Genomic DNA, 19748 nt, shown 5'->3' on the forward strand with positions numbered 1-19748 from the left:
TACAAACTTTTTATTGGCTAATTCTCTTATTGCACACAATCGCCCGATAGCCCTCACAGCTAAAACCCTGATGAAGATGAATAGGAAATTGAGATTAGGTGTTTATGTTGGTTTTTGCTACTGGTCCAGCAGTTTTACTCCATCGGGTTACAAATTATTCCTGTAACTTCTCCAAGTACTGTCAAGGGCTAGATGATCCAAAAAGTCTAATCCTGCCCATCCTAGGTTGGGATTTCTTTTCACTGTACATATGCTTTACCTAGCAGATTATGGACGTTGCTAGTACGGCTTAATGTAACTGACCTTCCTTCTAAAAAATGGTTTCCTAGTAGTTAAAAGTTAAATGTACTCGTGTTTCAGGCCATTATTCCACTGTATCCACAGATGCCAACTCCATGGGTGCTCTGGGGCCCATTAGTTGTTTGGCAGCTTGCAGGAGGCGCTCTAGGGAGGTCAGAGAGCAGAAGGATATAAAAGGGTTTGAGGGTGTCTAAAAAAGTAGAAACAAAGAACGTGGGGAGAAGTAGAAACAAAGAATTTGCCCTGCAGGGAAGACACTAGGAACAGCTAAGTTCTGGAGCAAGCTCTGGCAAAAGATTTGTAAGTAAATGTGTTCATATGCAAGAGCTGTGCTAGGAAGAGCACCTGCTAGCAAAGCCTATACAATGCCTCCGAATCTTATTTGGGCTATTCTTATTTGGATTAAGGTTACAGGAGATTACTCCTGCAAGAGGAAGCACAAGCAGATGTGTGCACTAAAAGTCTGGAATTATAAACCTGCAGACAAAGCACTAATTTGAAACATGCAGATAATATACATAGCAATAAGAGTTAGATCACGTCTATTCTGCTGCTGTGGAAGGATACAGACCAGGATACAGGGCAGACAATAGTAAACGGATCCTTTGCAAAGTTTGCATCATGGCCAAAAGGCCACACAACTAGATTTTCTTAGGAGTATTGCCCAAATGTTCCTACAGCTTTTCTGTTTGGAACCAGCAGCTCAGCTGCATGTTTTAGGGTCTCAGTTCTAAACAAAGATTAAATCAGGAGACCAAGGCATTTGAAAGGGGAAGAGACACAGGAAGGTAAACAGTTATACAGGAGAACTGCAAAGAGATGCAGATGCTTCTAATAAACTATGGTGTTTGGATTATGAAACAAACATGTTCCAAAGACCACTTAAAAGTACCACCACAACAAGCGTGGGCCTAGCAGGAGGCAAACTGTTGCCAGAGCAACTCTTGTTCAGACTCTGCTAGCAAATCTGCCCCCAACCATGAACAGATGATTTGAAACCTCTGGGCTAGGGAATAGTTGTAAGACTGTACCACAGATGTTTCCTTAGGGAATTACTTCAGACTAATTACAATGGGAATAGTTATTGCCTTCATAAAAATCACTGTTTGACAGATACAAGTGTCTAGCCAAGGGAAGAGGTACATAGTGTTTGGCCAAGTGAGCTACCTTTAGATAAGCAGGTACAAATACAGGGGGCAGATTTTCAAAGAGCCTCCATCCAGAATTGCTACTTTATGGTTGCATTGTTGTATGTTCCCAAACCTCCAGTCTGCAGGAACAAACTCTCTCTTGGCAAATGCAGATATCCAGCTACCTGTCTTGCATGCACAAAACAGTGTTGGTGGGCTCCAAAATGGAAGATACTTCTGAAATCTTGGCCCAAAACTTCTGTCAGAAAAGCCATCTATGTCTTTATGCTGCTGAGGGGGTTGGGGAAGAGAAATAAAGTAAACAGAAACAGCCCTGGTCAGCAGGGAAGGGGCCACATTTTCTAATAAGAGACCCATTATATAAAGTTCCTAGACTGGGGGTAGGGTCAGAGGAAGGGTCTCCTTGATTGAGAAACTGGGTGGGGATGCTGAACTCTCTGAAAATTGACACATTTTCTGTTGGAAATGGGAGGATGCTGAAAGACATGGATAATGACGGTTGGCTAATCCTATTAGCCCAAATACAAACCCAAGCCTTGCTGTCTTCCCCACTCCACTCTGACACTCTAACATTTGGAATCTATGTGTCTACGCTTCTGCTAAGAGTCTATGTATGGCTGCGTCTCCTACATCAGCCATCACAGAATGAAAGTGCTGCTGTATTGAATGGAGAGTAGAAGAGATACCAGCAGGAGCATAAATGTTCACAAATGCCAAGTTCTTCAAACAAGGGACCTTAAAGTTAGGCACCTAAAACAAAAAGTGACCCGAGCCCACAATGTTCAGTGACTGCAATGGGTGAGACAAAGGCTCAGCACTTCTGAAAACCAGGCCACTTTGATTTACATGCCCAATGGTATGTGCCCACATATGAATAATTTAGCGAGATGCTATTGCAGCACCTTTGACCCTTCCCCTGTCAGCTGGAGGTTCTGCAGGTTTTGTATAGTGTTTATTGTGTCTTGATATACAAGTAATGACTACATATGAAGCTCTGATCTAGAGCACGTATAGCCATAACAGAAGGATGAGATTTGAGAGACAGCTCATTGACTCCTCCTCCTCCCCTCTTCCAACCTTTATTGTCCCATATAGTCATATTTACCTTGCCTTTCATCCAAACATGTTACTTGGCTCTATCAGATAGCATGGTGATATAATCAGTACTGATGAGATTCAGTACTATCTACCCCCAAGTACATACATCACCCTAGAGACCAAGGGCAGCCTTTCAAAAGGTATAATATACCTAGTGGGATTTACCAAATCACCGAAACAGTTTAGGTGCCCATCTCCCCTTGACTAAGGTGCCTATGAAGCATACAAAAGCATCTAGTAGGTCTGTAAACCTGGCCCCCAAACCATTTTAGTTCGATTATAGTCAAAAGTGTTTGAGAACCTATCCATAAGCATTAAGAAGTTTGGCTTTATCTTTCCTACATCAAAAATATCCTTTGTGGAAAGGATTTGTTTCAGTTAGTGTTTGTCAGTAGAGAGATACTGAACTGGTTAACTTTGGTGTTAGCTGAAGGTATGTGGTGCCACAGTGTTTGAGATATTAGAAGTTACTATGCTCCCTGGAGAACCCATGTAAACAAAGCTACATATCATTCACCCCTTCTGTGACTGGGGTGCCTGGATGGGCCCCACTAAGACGGCTACGCTCAGGGCAGACTGCAAAGAATAGGGCAGGCAAACCCCAAACTGGTGGTTTAGTCTAGAATTAGATTAATCAAGTCAGTAACAAACAGCTTCTGCAATACACCACCAATTAACAAGAAGTCAAATACAGTCCCCTTTAAGCATTCCAGCCCTTGGGTCCCATCTAGACAGCTAAGTCTAATATAGTGAGGGGTTGCTGAAAACCTGATTCACAATACGTGAGGCTCACCAATCCCACACGGACTGGATACTTATCCCCAGGTCAATATGAGTTTCAGATTTACCCAATAATCATGCTGATGCCAACCCTTATGTAACTAAGACTAAAGGTTTAATAATAATTTAAGGAAAAAGAAAGAGGTAAGTTTAAAAAAATGGTCAAAAGATCAATAGAAATATATGTCAAGTCCTTATGTCAGTTTCATAGCAAAGATGGAATAAACTGCTGGCTTGTAAGAGTCTTTCTGGAATCATCCCAACAGGACAGAACCCAAAAGGTAGCTTAGATGTGAAGCCTGTTAAAGGCAGACCATTATCCTGGGTGCATACAACTTCTTACCTAAAGTTAACTGGTGAAGACTTGCCTTTAATTATTGTAACTAAGGTTATGTCTACACTGCACTTTTGTCATAAAAAAGTTTGTCACTCGGGGTGTGAAAAAACACTCCCCTAAACAACAAAAGTTTTAACGAAAAGCGCTGGTGTAGACAGCGCTTGGTCAGCTGGAGACGCTTTCCCAGAGACGAAGTTACCACCCCTCTTCGGGGTGGTTTTATTTTGTTGCCGGGAGAGCTCTCTTCCAGCGACAAAAAGCAAGGGCTGCCCAGAGGATTCAGGGGGCCTGGGGCAAAGCAATTTCAGGGGCCCCTTCCATAAAAAAAAAGTTGCAATACTATATTCTTGTGGGGGCCTGGGGCAAATTGCCCCACTCGCCCCCCCCCCCACTCTGGACAGCCCTGCAAAGAGCAGCTACTCTGTGCATCTTGCAACAGTGCGGCTGCAGCAGCACAGATGCACCATTGTAAGGAACACAATATAGACATAGCCTAAATGAGCAAACCATCAGATAAAGTCATAACTTGATGATGTCTGACCCACAAGGAATAAAGAAACCATCAGGCTATGGTTCCACAGAGGATTTAATACTGGAGCAGGAGGGAACAAAAAAAGAGCAATTTATTTTCTCCTGCTATTTTCTGTATCCTTACTTATTAAAGTGTTCTCGCTTCACTTTGTTTGATGCTACAAAAAGGAGTCATAATCCAGTGCTGATGACTTGTCCTGTGTCAGGGCACTAGTCAGTCAGTATAGTCTATTAAAGCATTTGGAGTAAAGACAGGAATATAGTATTGTGGACAGCTGCAGCGGTAATTGTTTAAAATCAAAGCATGACTAGAGACCACTAGGAGACACTGAAGCTTAGCAAAGCTAATATGGAAAAAGAGACCATAATGCTGGTTGCCATGAAAAAGGTCTGCATGTTTCCCTCAGTTTTGTGGGAATCAAAGACAGGGAAGAAATAGGGAACATGATGTTGCTATTTAGAGCTCTGTTTTTCTGATGGATTCAAGGGTTAAAAACCACTTTGCAACAATTTAAAGAAACATGCAGTGTGACAAAGTTCCTCCTCTACCTTGGAGGGTCCTGCGCTTATTGGCAGATTTGCTCACCTCAGTGATCTTCCCTTCTGGTAGAACCCACAGTCTGGGTCAATTTCTCCTGTGTCTGATCAGGAGTTGGGAGGTTTAGGGGGAACCCAGGCCTGCTCTCTACTCTGGGTTCCAGCCCAGGGCCCTGTGAACTGCAGCTGTCTATAGTGCCTCTTGTAACAGCTGCATGACAGCTACAACTGACTAACTGGGAGGCTTTTAACTAGTTCCAGCCAGCCCTTGATTGGCTTCAGATGTCCCAAATCAATGTAGCTATCTCCACTGCCTTCTAGAAAGATCTTAGTTGGCCCCAGGTGTCTTGATTAACCTGGAGCAACTGCCATTTGGTTACCATGGTACCAGGGATTTGTTTAGCTTGGGGCTAACATACCTGTTCCTCACTACTTTACTGTAGCCATCTGGCCTTGCCCCATCACAGCAGGTAAGGATTCTCTAACTCAGCTAGAGTGTGCATCAGACAGAGTTAAGACAGTCTCTTAACTGCTATCAGCACACCAAAAATTTATGTATGTCAGAACACCCCTATTTACTACAAATGCCAGCTGTACTAGAGAAGCCTACTTTCTGGATATACTCGGCACAGAAGAGATCAATTCTGATTTTTAGTCCTTTCCTATCCCCATACCATTTGACTTATGGGATTTATTAGGCAAATAAATACAGAGTGTCTATATTTAAGTCCTAGACAAAAAGTAATATTTTCCCCATACCATGAAGGGTGTGGATCACTCCTAACATGTCTTAAACCTGCCATGAAAGGCGTGAACTGTTGAATCATAGCACACCTTTTTGTACTCAGGCACTTCCAGGACAGGCAGAACTGTTCTGAATCATATGCAGCTGTAATTCTTTCACCAATTTTGTCTGTCATTCAAAATTACTAATTTGTGGGGCGAGATCTTTAGATTTGCCATAAAGCCTGATAGCATGGCACAAATGCAAAGTTTCACTTGCAGTGATTCTACTGTTGCCTGCATTTTACAGGGGCTTTCTCAGGAAAGATACTGTACTGAGAGAGCTGTTGGTATGTTAAAGCTATGGGAACTGGAGAAAGACAAACCATCTTCTAAATGAGACCATATAACTCAGACAGTACAACAACGGACACAGGTAAGATACTTGTATCAACTGAGTAAGTGAAGTCCAAAACAAAAACTTGTTCATGAGCACTACAAAAGTATCATTAAAGGACTTAATCCTGAAAGGTGTTCAGGTTCTGCTTCTGAAACTCATTAATTTGTAGGGGATACTTGTCTGTAGGCCGCCACATGCATCAGTTTCACCGTATCAAATGAAAAATTCTTCTTCCACTTAGGAATCAAGAGTAGATCTGTAGAATTGTGGCAAAGCATTTTAAATATTTAGACTTGTTTTACTGGATGCTTGGAAGATCCAGGTTTAGCACTGGGCAGAAACTTATGAAAAATCCAGAAAAGCATCTGGAAGGTTATGATCTGGGGTCTGTCTCCACTGAAGTCCATTGAGAACTCCCATGCATTAAATGATGTAGTACTACTCAGACACTAACATTTCATGCTGATGCAGTTCACAGCAAGTTTAGCTGGTGTCTTTCTAGCTTTAGAGGCTTAGCTAGGACACACAAAAAAAAACAACACACAAGGAAAAATTCAAGAGTGCATGGGGCAATTTTTTTTTAATGTCATCTCACAGTGCCTTGAATGTAGACAGAAAACAAAGCTAGTTACATATTTGGGCCTTGATCTTGAAACCGATAGCTCACCATTGAAGTTTATAAACTCTGCCTGGGCAAAGTATTCTGCCTATCAATTGCAGCGTTGATTGATAGGTATTTAAAGAAAGAAGGTATAGTCCCCAGAGGAGAGATGCCAAATGACAATTTGCCTTACCTGCTGCCTGCCACAACTTTACATTGGAGCAGCTTAACATGAAGTATTTCAGTTACTTCTGTGCTGCACCTTGGACATTCTGGTTCTTTTGGCCAGAGGTAAGGTGCTGGTGTCTCAGACACGGATGCTGGCAGCTTGGCAGGCTAGGAATGGGATGCAGGGATGTGTGGAGATGGAGGTACAGATTTTTCATGGAACAGCTGGTTCTCACCAATTTTACTAGCACAAGAATTCTGCAAATGCATTCTTACTCCCCCAACCTGATAGTGAATATTTGCAGACATTGAAAAAATAGCACTGCTATTGGTGACTGTGCTATTAATGTGCCAGTTAGCCAAGAAGCTACAGCCTGGTGCATTCACCTCCGGATACTGAAGTTGGGTGTGCTACATGGATTGAGGCCAAATGCCAAGACCATCTAGTGATCCTCCTGGTCTTAAAAACTCTGACACTGGAGAAGTGCACCAACAGCCAACCAGTGCTCCCTGGGGCATAGCTTGTTGCTATTAAAATAGCAATTTAAACTACTGTAAGCAGAGCCTGGGTCCTGCTCCATCAGACCCAGGTACCTACTGTTCAAAGATATCCAGTGATCCCAAGCCAAGCTTTTACTAATGAACTGCAGGAGCCTAAGTCATAGTGTAACTACTGCTTCTGCCAGTAGTGCCTTCAGAGCTTTATTATCCTGTGCTCAAGTCCCCCTCGTTTGTTTAGGAGCCAACAGAAGCAGAGGTTCCCACCCTAGCCCCAATTAGGTGGACTGCAAGTCAAAATAGCAAAATAGCCTGGGGGAGGGGAGAGAAGGGGAAAGGAGAGGAAGCCTGGATGCTAGGAGGAGTCATGTGGAAGAGTGGGGAGGGGTGTCTGACTGACAGCAGGAGACAGCCTGTTTGATTTGGAAAGGAGGAGTAGGCGATAGTGTGTCTGAAGTTTTGACATTAGGGATGCTGCATAAAGTGAAGAAAAGTTCTGTTTCCTTCAGAGTGGGAGCTGAGGGTGATACCAATAGATCAGTCTGCATTTGACAGTGGCTGGAGGAGATGGTGTCCCTCCCTAGCTACTCTCTCATGTTCTCTCCTAATCCACATAACTGCATCCAGTCTGGAGCACTCTGGAGAATGAATATCAAGAAAACCAGAAAAAAAGCCGTTTCTAGAAGAAAAACTAAATTAGAATATTTTTAAAAAGGATGGACCTCATTGTTACAGTGGAAAGCACCAGTGGGCTGCTGGCTATTCAATGTATCAGTAGCACAAAGTGACTCAAACCTAGGAAGGCAGGGACTCTGAATCATCAGAAGAAAGGGATAGCTTTGACAATATAAGCAAGATTCAGTGACTGCTGGTGGGTGCATGCAGTCCTTCACATACTAATCAAGCTAAAGTCACACATTCTTTCAGGTAGTCCATGCTGTGACTTTTCCAGTAAGGTGCTAGTCAGTTAATCAAAATAGGATTGGGAATGGATTGTCTAAAACCACATCTGCTATGTTGTATTGTGTAATCTATGTGAGCTTTACACTTGCATCATCAGATTAAAGAAGAATTAATTCTGTGTTATGATCACTTAGTCTGACCTCCTACATAATGGTCCCTTTGGACCTTAAAGTCTGTTAGCTAGAATGCTAGATCCAAGTTCTAGCTTCTGACAGTAACCTGAAGAACTCTGGTTGCCAATATGGAATATTATTCCTTAGGCATATAATTAAGATATGAGCTAAGGGATGGCAGGCACATTTGGCAAGGAATTTCATTTGCTGGAGCCACCTGGATTCAAGGTGTGGCATCCTGGACAACCGTTCAAAGATATCCAATGTTAAGTCTTATTAAATTACTTCAGTATATTATAATGTGCTGACACAGAACCTTGTAATACCGATAAACAGATATTTGAAGTTATTTTAGTTCATGTTCATGACTGAAGTCATCCTTGTTTCAAAGGAAGTCTCCAAGCCATGCAATCTTTGAAACTTGTGGATATACCATACCATAATTGAATGGTGTGGGCTTAAAATGCTGTCGATTCATCTCTAGATCCCTGTTGAAAGTGGTTAGAAGTTTGGTAAGAATAAAGTAACTTTCTGACTTTGCACCCTGTTATTGCAGGGTTCACATCTTTGATCTAGTCTACATATCAACAAACAAGATTATGTATAGGAGGTGTTCACAGACAGAGACAACCTTCTTTCCCATTCACAGTCAAACGTTCCCTGAGGCAAATGCAACAGCTGCTTACATGGAAAGTATTTAATGGCCTAAAATTAGGCTTCTAAACTTAAAAGAAGTGGGCTGATTTTCACAAGTGCTGAGCACCCAAATCCCACTGAATTCAAGGGAAACAGTAGGTACTCAGTAACTTTTAAAGAAGAAGCTTCCTCTGTTTAGGAAGCAGACACTAATGACTCAGCATGACTAAGGCCCATTGGGGGTTCACTAATTGGTCAGCAACTCTCGTCAGGCCTGTCAAGGTCACTACATCTAATGTGCTGTTGTCAATCAGTATCTACAAGGTGTCATGTCAGGTATCATATACAAACTGGTAACATGTTGGTCCCAAATATCATTGTGTGATGGATGGATGGCAAACTCACAAAAGGACTTTGTAGACGTGCTGCAAATGTGTTCTTAAAATATTGGTCTAGCAGTATCTAAACCATGCCTCTTTCAGACCAAGGAATGTGGAGACACATTCAGGCAAATGGAATCAATATAAAGGTGTCACTAAATAAAAAAAAAAGTACATTTATGTGCAAGTAAACAAAGCCATTGGAAAAATGAATACTTCATCCACTAGCCAGATTGAGACTGACCCCAAAGGAGTCTTCTGGCCTCCTGAAGCAGGGTCAATGAACTTTAGGAAGACAGTATGGCATCTACATCCCAGCAAGATGTAGGAAGCCCTTTGTCTGGGCTTTTCAAAGAATATATTTCAAAGGTTTAGTGGACTATGAAGACCGGGGTTGGACACCCAGGTAATACGCAACTGAAATCAACTGTATTAGAAGAGTATTGAGTAAGGGAATTTATGAAAGCCTACGACACTGGTGATTAATATAGTGAAATGTGTGCATTTGTGCTACACAAGTAATTATGAGTACTCACTGATATTATGCTTTAAAGTCTGTGACAAAACCCAGGGAGAAACAGGTTTAACGCAGACAGGAGGAAAGGAATTCTCTACCTTCCTCCAATATAAATTAAGCATTATGGAATCAAAACAATGGAAGCCCCATTTACTTATGAATCTGCAGGGGGATGGGAAGTCAATAGGAAGGGAAGAACAGCAGGAAGTCTTCCTGCCTCTTGTAACAGGGTCAATGAACTTTGGCAGATATAAGCAGAAGCAGAAAGCCATTTTGGAATCCAACACTCGATGGATTCAAGGGGGCCAGAGCTCTTGAAATCACAGACTGTTGGGTCCTTCAGCAAGGGGAGGAGGGCAGGGTTTGAAGACTGAACGGAGTTTAGGTGAGAAATCTTCTTAGGCAAAAGATTAAAAAACTTTCTGAAAGTAAGTTTTAGTCTTGGATGTGTATCTTTACTTTAGTTTGCTTGTAACCCTTTCTATCTTTATACCTTATACCTGGTATCACTTAATCCTATGTTTTTTGTTAAATAAGTTTGTTGCACTTTTACTCTGAACCATTTCAGTTCTCTGGCTGAAATACAAGTGTTTGTTCAAACCCCAGTTAAATTAATGAACTGTAATGTATTGTCTCTTTTAAAAAAGAGACAAACTTAAAACTTATGTGAGTGTTACAGAAGAGAACTGGACACTGCAGGGCAGATGGTTTGGGGGACAATCAGAACTAGGGGAATATTGGGGTCACCCTGCAAAAAGTAACTGGGCGGTGGGAGCCAGGGTGTGACCTGCGTGTTTGTGTCAAAGTTGTGAGCCACAGCACTGAAGGCATACAGAGTTACAGGGCAGGTGGCGACAACCCCTTACTGGTCTGGGTTACACCCCAAAGAATCACCCTCAGGTTGCTGCCTCAATAAAATTACTTTAAATGTAGCAGCTGGAAAAAATAGCTGCATCACATGATCAGCCACCCACCCAGGTAACATCAGCAAATGCTTTGTTGAGTTTGGGGAAGGGTTTCTGAATCTTAAATGGTACTGAATTGACAGAGCCAATTTACAAGTATGTCTAAGGAACAAAGTTTCTTCAAGATATAAGGTCCCTATTTAAAAATGGCAAGAAACTCACTGTACAGTGAGGACCATGTTGGCAATTTGACCAAGAATTCCTTTTACCCCTCTGAGCAATATTCCCTTTCCACCTACACATGGCTAATTAAAAGGGGGAAAATGCATCTCTAGCATGTGGGGTAAGGAAAAATGTGTGTACTGCTTCCCTGTGCACCCCCCCCCAACCCCAAATGTGTTACATTTAGAGAAGTACAAAGTATATAGCAATGACAGAGTAGGTTGTACTGTTGGGGAATGGCAGTATGCAGCAGAATCTCAGAGTAACAAACACGTTGGGAATGGAGGTTGTTCGTAACTCTGAAATGTTTGTAACTGAACAAAACATTATGGTTCTTTCAAAAGTTCACAACTGAACACTGACTTAATAAAACTTTGAAAAACTTTACTAAGCAGAAGGAAAATGCTGATTTCCCTTTTAGTTTTAGTTGTTTACGTTTAACACAGTACTGTATTTGCTTTTTTCTTTTTTGTCTCTGCTGCTGCCTGATTGCGTACTTCTGGTTCCAAATGAGGTGTCAGGTTGACTGGTCAGTTTGTAACTCTGATGTTCATAATTCTGAGGCTCTATTGCAGGGGTTGGCAACCTCTGGCACATGGCTCGCCAGGGTAAGCACCATGGCAGGCCGGGCCAGTTTGTTTACCTGACGCGTCGGCAGGTTTGGCTGATCGCGGCTCCCACTGGCCGCGGTTTGCCGTCCCAGGCCAATGGCGGTGGCGAGAAACCATGGCCAGCACATCACTTGCCGCTTCCCACTGCCCCCATTGGCCTGGGATGGTGAACCGCGGCCAGTGAGAGCCACAGTCCGCCAAACCTGCCGACATGGCAGATAAACAAACTGGCCCAGCCCGCCAGGGTGCTTACCCTGGCGAGCCGCGTGCCAGAGGTTGCTGACCCCTGATCTAGGCCAACCTGTAAAAAATATTTTTTGTGTGAACAAACCAATTACCACCAAAAAAATGCTCAGAAGTACAGAATACCCACACCACTGTACAGTACATTAAGTTAGTAAAACTTTTTTTTAAAGATTTAAATCCCAACTTCGTACGTCCTGAACAATTCAATTGTTTCAGAAGCTACTTTCAACTGATGAAAAATGTAAGCAGAGTGTTTACCTTTTCGCCTTTTACTCCACTACAGTCACATTTGGATCCTGATGTACATCCATGGCAAGCCTTAAGAGAAATAAAAGGATATTAGAAGCTTTTAATTGCAGATTGAATGCTACTCCTATGCAAGAGTGCACTAAATATTTTTAAAATGCCTTAAAAATACTAGTTTTAAAATCCTTACAAGTCATCTAGCCTGCATGCATGAGCTCAAACTGGATATAGTTTATAAAAGTTTTGAAGCAGACTAGTTTTATACATCATGCCCAAGGTGGGAGGTACCCTATATTGTAAAACTTAGGCATTCAATGACACCAGCCTGGGGAAACTCTGAGCATGTTTCTAATCTAAAAGTTCTATTTATTTATTACACTAGTAAAGTACTAACATAGCTTTCCTGGCCAGGCTCCAGATTTGGGAAAAACATTTCAGTAAGGGCTCCAGCCACTAGATGGCACTTTCTGAACAGTATTTACACAGCTGAGACCAAACCTTAACAGGTTGGATTTATCAAAAGACTAATGGAAAGGTACTTTATTACATGATGAATTCTACCTCTACAGCTCAGTTACCATCAGAACTACAAAAACTTAACACCAGACATATCCCCATCAACTTTGTATCCAAGAGCATGACAAAGTAGGCTACAATGGGTCATTCTAGCATAAAGGGAAGAGAGAGATTTGCACATATCAGAGCAAGAGCAATTGGTGATAAAAAACCCAAGCCAGATCACACTATTACATCACATTCACTTAATTTTTAACCTATTTTCTTTCAACATCTGTTACAGAACTCCAGAGTTCTTTCAAAGATATGACTAGACTGACAGGCATGTGGGTTCTTTAATTCCCCCACCACACCCCTCCCACACAGCTGGAGATCAGCAGCTGAAGTGTTTTGTAGCATGATCACTATACTGATATGTAGTGGTTGTTGTGATTAACTGTAAAAAAGCATAAGCAATAACACTAGAATGGTCACAATTTGGAATAGTTTGACTTGTTCTAGACAAGTGTTATTATTAAAGTACAGCACATGCTTTAAACTTTGCAATACTAAGGCTTTTCAATAACATTTTATATCCTGCTTACTGTATTTTCTACTCCATGCCTCTGATGAGGTGGGTTTTAGCCCACGAAAACTTATGCCCAAATAAATTTGTAAGTCTCTAAGCTGCCACAAGGACTCTTATTTTATACAAAGCAAGTTTCAGTCAAACAGGCACAGTCCTTTGCGTGTCAGACCTTCGGTATGCCATGCTTGAACTATTTTTCCTTATCAGAGCCTCTCTAAGACATGACCCATCACCTACCTGGCACTGGGAACGTACTGGCTCATAGCCTAAACAGATTATTAAGCATCAGACTGAAAAACAGAACTTCATTCACCTGCAGCTATGCTAATCTGGGATGGTGTTAATTGTTGCAGTGAGACAACTGATGTTTTGTCAGCTGTCACAATTCTAGTACAACTGCCTTAAGTCATTGAGACATACCCCAAGTTCTCCACTCATCTGTTTTAAGTAGTTCCTGTATTTGTATCTTAAAGTAGGGGTCGACAACCTCTGGCATGCGGCTCGCCGGGGTAAGTACCTTGGGGGGCCGGGCCAGTTTGTTTACCCACTGCGTCCACAGGTTCAGCTGATCACGGCTCCCACTGGCCACGGTTCGCTGCTCCAGGCCAACGGAGGCAGCGGGAAGCGTCGCGGGCTGAGGGATGTGCTGGCCGCGGCTTCCTGCCACCCCCATTGGCCAGTGGGAGCCACGATCGGCTGAACCTGTGGACACGGCAGGTAAACAAACTGGCCTGGCCCACCAGGGTGCTTACCCTGGTGAGCCGCATGCCAGAGGTTGCTGACCCCTGTCTTAAAGTCTCAAACCCTTTGATCAGTAGAAGCTGAGTAAAACAGGTTCAGGCTCACTGATTAGCTAGGATCACATCATGCAGTTTAGTATCCTAAGGGCCAGGAATTCTATTCAACAGTTGACTAGAAGATAGACTGTAAATTTGTTTTTAAAAAGTAGTTTTAAGATTAATTCCACTCTTTTTTTTTTTACGGGATTAAGATTAGTTACATGTGACATTACTGTCCCCCACCACAATACAGGCCCAAAAAACAAGGAAATCTCAAGTCATGGAATATCTAACTGTGCTGTAATGCCCACAAAGCAGATTTCCAGTGACAAACTCCATAACACAACATGGAACTTTCTGCTGCCTCCAACAGAGAAGGAAACCCTGCACATTAATTTCCCTCAAAATATAATGCAACACAATTCCAACCTCAGCAACAGTAGCAAACATTTATTGCTGTCAGATGCATGCTGGTTTAGTGCATACAAGCAGCATGAAATAATTAAGGTTTTGCATTATAATGCAAGTGCTAGGTTTTGTTTTGGGGTTGGGGCAAGGGAGAGAAGAAGGTCACACTTAATCAACCTCAATCCCTTTCAAACACAGTTTGTCCATGGAATTTCCTGGGCTTTTAAATGGAAAGTGCAGGAGGGTTACAGAGGGAGGATATGAAAGGGAATACGCATTAACTTGGATTTCCTCATGACCCATAGGGATAGGAGAAGAACAGAGACGTTTAGGGTAGGAGGAAAATTGCCAGTGCTGGGATGGAACCTGGTGAGTATCTCTACCCCCTCTCAGGTCTGACTTACACTAGACTATTAAGTTGGTTTAATGACAATGCTCAGATGTGTGAAAAATCCACACCCCAAGCAGTGTTGTTAAGCAGACCTAACCCCCAGAATTCTTCCATCAACCTAGGTACCTCCTCTTGGGGAGGTGGCGTACCTATGCCAACAGGAGAATCTTTCACATCAGCGTAGACACCACCTTCACCGAAGTGCTACAGAGCCCCAGCTGCACCACTGCAGTTTTTTTAAGTGTGGACATACCTTCACTGCCCCTCTATGAATAAGAACAGTGGAAGGAAGCAAACTGCACCTTACCAATGCTAGAGACATCCCAAAATGATTTCAGTATGTAAAATATGCAGCGCAAGCCAGATCGAAAGTTGACTGAACTTCAAGTAGCTTTGGAGCAAACCCATGTTTTCAATACAGGTTCTTGCTAATTGGCATTGAAGCCAGTTCTTGCAAAAGGCAGACATAATATTGCCAGTATTCAGCAGTAGGAACCAGGATAGCAAGAGATAAAAAAAAATACATCCTTTCCTGTAATGTGATTTATTAGAACAAATCTCTAAGGTGTACTACATCAAACTGCCCTTAAAGCAGAGCTAAAAGGTCCTTCCCTCTCTTAGCCTGCTTCCATTTTAAATAGTCTCCCCCCACCCCATCTGCTTTTTTGTATGGTGGGGCTATAAACAGTCAACAAATAAACCTTTTTGATCAAAATTAAGGAATTCTTCATTTCTGCCTTTGACTGCACTCAAGAGCCTTTGCTATGCTAAGGCTGGACTCCTTCCATTTTGAGCAAGACCCTTTCTTAGCCTGTTTGATAAAAACAAGAAGTGTCCAGGCTGGACAGTCTTCTGAAGGGCATAGTGAGTTCTGAATGCCTGGTTCATATGCTTTATCTGGGGTGAATGCAATCTTCAGCAATTTCAGAGTAAGAGATGGAAGCTGGAAGACACCTCTGTCCTTCAGTCAGAAAAAAAACCATTTTAGATGGTAGTGCAATCAGATGTCAGTCATTTCAGACTAAAAATCCTTGTATGAATTATTCACTCAGTGTATCAGAGATTTCCCCAGCAATCTCATTTATCTTCCTGTTTATAGGTTATTCTAATCCCCAAGTTGTGTAGAGCTAGAATTTGGCAGGCAGTTCAGGTGAAAAGACAGAAGTCTCAAATTTTGGGTTGGGTGATAACCAAGTCAGATACTAAAAAAAAAAAAACAACAAAGGAGACCCATTTCATCTGCAAATGGGTTGTTTGTTTAGGTTATTTTGGTAATATTAAGGTCACTTCTAAATGGAAAAAGTGTGCACAAGAAGGTGGCTGCTGAAATATAACAGGGGATATACCTATCTCCTAGAGCTGGAAGGGACCTTGAAAAGTCATTGAGTCCAGCCCCCTGCCTTCACTAGCAGGACTGATTTTTGCCCCAGATCCCTAAGTGGCCCCCTCAAGGATTGAACTCACAACCCTGGGTTTAGCAGGGCAATGCTCAAACCACTGAGCGATCCCTCCCCCCTGGGTTTACAATATATTTTTTTTTTTTTGGCCAGACACCTGCTAACCAGAAGATTAAAGCTACAAGCCAGAGGCTGAAGAGTTTTGGTATCACAAGTTTACTGTTAGTGTGTGTCACTGAAGTAATAGAAAATGCAAGCTCTGTGGCAAAGCACAATTATGCCTGGAATTTCTCCTCCTCTGCAACAGTGATAATTTTGTATTCAAATCTTCAAACAAGCTTCAGGACCACTGTTACAATACAAGCAAGCTCTCTCAACAACAGGGTTTCCATGCCTGGGGAAACAAAGGTCAGCATGGTAAAAGTCAGTCTTCTGCATAGCTACAGCCTTCAACTTGCCCTAGTTGATAACTGCTGAAGGGAAAAGCATCAATATTAGTGAGAAATAATGCAGTGAAAGGCGTTGAATTCTCAGGCCTGTAAAATGAATTTAAAAAACCAAAACCCCCTATATAGCACCTTTCAGCAGAGGGTGTCAGAGCATTGCACGGACATTTATCAGGCCTCATTAAACCCCAGTGAAATAGTTATTCCTCTTTTTTACAGGTGGGGAAACTGAGGCAAAGAGATTTGCTAAGTATTACACAGCAAGTCAGTGATATTGGGAACAGAACCCTTTGTTCCCAGTCAGCTGCTCTAGTCACAAGATCACATTCTGTGCACCATAAGAGCTCCAGCAGGGACAGCATCAATCTAAGAAAATGAGGGAGACTGTAGGACTGTGACTTGACCTGAAGGATCTACCTTGGAGAAGAGAGTTTGTTCTCCAGGCCCACTCTAACCTTTACCTTCTGAGACTGGAGAAGGGAGCAGTATGTTAAAATATTACAAGAACTGCTTAGTTTCACTGGTTACACATTCCACATGGTTTCTAAAAGGGTCTGTAGGAAAAAACAGCTGAATTGGTGTGTTTATTACCCCTGCTATGACTCTTAGACAGCAAAACATGATCACGGGCTCTAAGTAATGTATTAGAGGTGAGCTAATCCTTTCACTGGGCTTTCCTGACAGCTTCTACCCTACTCAGCCACTGTGCTCTGAGTAAGCTCCTTTCATTAGTGCAGGGGTCGGCAACCTACGGCATGCGTGCCAAAGGTGGCACGTGAGCCGATTTTTGATGGCACACGGCGTGGGCTGAGCTGCTCAGCCCGCCGCCGCTCTGGGGTTTCCGCCGCTGGCGGTCCCACTGCCAGTCCCACTCAGCCCCCGCTGCGGCCTAGGTGAAGGAACCCCAGGCTGGCAGCAAGCTGAGACCCCAGCCGGCAGGAGCCAGCGGCAGAAACACCAGAGCGGCGGCGGGCTGAGCTGCTCAGTTGCTACTCTGGGGTTCTGGCTGCTGGCCCCTTGCCAGCCGGAGTCCCCCCCCTGCTGCAGCCCCACTCACCTTGCTTCCAGTCGGAGTTCCAGCACAGGCCCCCGGCCAGACAGGGTCCAGGTCTCCGGCCCTTCTCAGCCCTACCAGCCGCCAGCTCCCGATCTGGGGTTCCAGCCGCCGACCTGCCAGCCGGGGTCTGGATCTCCAGCCTTGCTCAGCCTGCTTTCCGGCCTGGAGTCCCAGCATACCACCCTGGGCTCTGCTCCTGGCCTTGGATCAGTGCTCTGCAGCCTCCCCGCTGTGGCCCGCTGTCCCCAGCCTGGGACAGTGAGGATTGCACACAAGGCAAGAGGGGGTGCAGCTCATCACTCCCCCCCCCCCCATCTTAAAATTGCTTATATCAGACCACACTGCGTTTGCCCTTGTGCCTGCCTTCTATCGCCATTCCCCCCCCCCCCCCCCCCCCACTGAGAGTTGAAGGGAACATTTGACAAAATGGCAGCTCCTAAGAAAGCGAAGCTAGATGTCCGATCATTTCAGCCTGCTTGGGCAGACGCATTTGGATTTATTGAAAAGAAGGACCGTGCTATTTGTACTTTCTGTTATGAAAGTATTGTTTGTTGCACATCAAGTGTTCGACATTTTGAAACAAAGCAAGAGAACACCTCTTGATGAAGCAGACAAGACTGAATCAAAAAGGCAGTAGCAGCCTATGAGAAGCAAAGCAGTGTTTTTAAAAGCTTAAGTGTAAGTTTAAAAAAAAAATCAAGCTACAGAAGGAAGTTACTAGATTGCACAGTGCATTGCAAAAAATGAAAAGCTGTTTATAGATGTGGAATATATAAAAAAAGCTTTTCCTCAGCAGTTCAGAGATTTGTTCAATGATTTGCCAAATAAAGATACAATCATATCTAGAACAAAAGAACTGTCCATCTCTGCCAGAACAGTTGAGAGACGCGCAAATGAAATGGTAGAAAACATTAAGGAAAAGCAGATGACTGCATTGAAAGACACAGCAGTGTTTAGTGTTGCAGTTGATGAGAGTGTGGATATAAATGACGTTCCACGTTTGGCAGTTGTTGCAAGATAGATATTGTACTTCTGATGAAATCCAAGAGGAACTCTGTTGCCTAAAACCCTTGCATGGCACAACAAAGGAGGAAGATATATTGGAAAGTTTTGTAAGCCATTTTGAAGAATGAGGAGTTGACATCAGAAAAATATTGTGTGACAATAGATGGTGTGCCTGCCATGGTCAAAACAGAAGGGATTTGTAAAGTTACTTGAAGATCAAATTGGCTGTCTGACAGTCAAATTTTACTGCATCATCCATCAAGAAAACCTGTGTGCTATAATTTCTAATTCAGAGCTTAAATAATGTGATGAATTGTGAATTTCCTTTGCGCTCGATCTGCTTTGACTCACAGACAATTTCAAGTACTGCTAGAAGAGATGGACAGTGCTTATAACGACATCCCACTTCACAGCAACATTCGGTGGCTAAGTCTTAGCAAGGTTTTGGTGCGCTTTGAAATTGTTTTGATGCAATCTAGGCCTTTTTGTCAGAAAAAGAACACAACTACCCTGAACTGGATGATGACAAATGGCTGTGTAAGCTCATCTTTCTAACTGATATCACCGGTCACCTAAATGAACTCAACCTCTGTCTCCAGGGTGCAAGGCAAACAGTTCTGGATCTTTATGAACACTGGAAAGCATTTGTTGTGAAACTAGCAGTTTTTTCCCAGGGATATTCAAACTTCTACTTTCTGCTATTTCCAACTCATACAAGAGCTATCAACATGTTGCACTGTCAATGTCGATGCGATTGGAAAGTACATGCAAGAACTGGAATCAGAATTTTCTGACAGATTTAAAGATTTCCAGTGATTTGGCCCAATGCTTTCTTTCTAATTAAATCTGAAAAGTTCAACAAAAGCGACTTGGGTTTGTCTGTATTTCAGTGGATGGGTGTTGCAGATTTCGAAATGCAACTCATTCAGTTAAAAGGCTCAGAATCATGGACACCAAAAGTGTGTGGATCTGCGGAGCGCACTTGAAGCTACCAAGAGGGATCATGGGGCCTCTATTCTGACCTGCTGGACGTCCCTGCCAGTGAAATTTAACTGTTTGAAACAAATTGAGTTTGCAATGCTTTCAGCATTTGGATCCACATACCTGTGTGAAAAAGTATTTTTCACTGCCTGACCCCCCGCCTTAAAGTATTTTCACACATGAAATCTGTCCTCTGTCCCTTTTGGAGCCAGTTAACAACTGAACACTCAGAAACTT

At 43.0% G+C, this 19748-nt stretch overlaps 1 protein-coding gene and 1 long non-coding RNA gene across 7 annotated transcripts in view; one reads left to right on the plus strand and one right to left on the minus strand.

The window, feature by feature from the left end:
* The window catches only part of COL4A5 (collagen type IV alpha 5 chain), a 135069-nt gene that overhangs the window by 75653 nt on the left and 39668 nt on the right, over positions 1 to 19748 (minus strand). For all 6 annotated transcript variants that reach the window (XM_039488497.1, XM_039488494.1, XM_039488496.1 and 3 more), the window contains exon 2: positions 11976 to 12035. In XM_039488497.1, the coding sequence (XP_039344431.1) occupies positions 11976 to 12035 (60 nt within the window). The remainder of the gene's footprint in view (positions 1 to 11975; positions 12036 to 19748) is intronic.
* On the plus strand, positions 5753 to 16841 carry LOC120371976. Its single transcript, XR_005584675.1, has 3 exons — positions 5753 to 5893; positions 14540 to 14603; positions 16176 to 16841. It is a non-coding gene; the product is annotated as an uncharacterized LOC120371976 (long non-coding RNA).

This window comes from Mauremys reevesii, linkage group 9 (genome assembly GCF_016161935.1).
Source record: "Mauremys reevesii isolate NIE-2019 linkage group 9, ASM1616193v1, whole genome shotgun sequence".
Lineage (NCBI taxonomy): Eukaryota > Metazoa > Chordata > Testudines > Geoemydidae > Mauremys > Mauremys reevesii.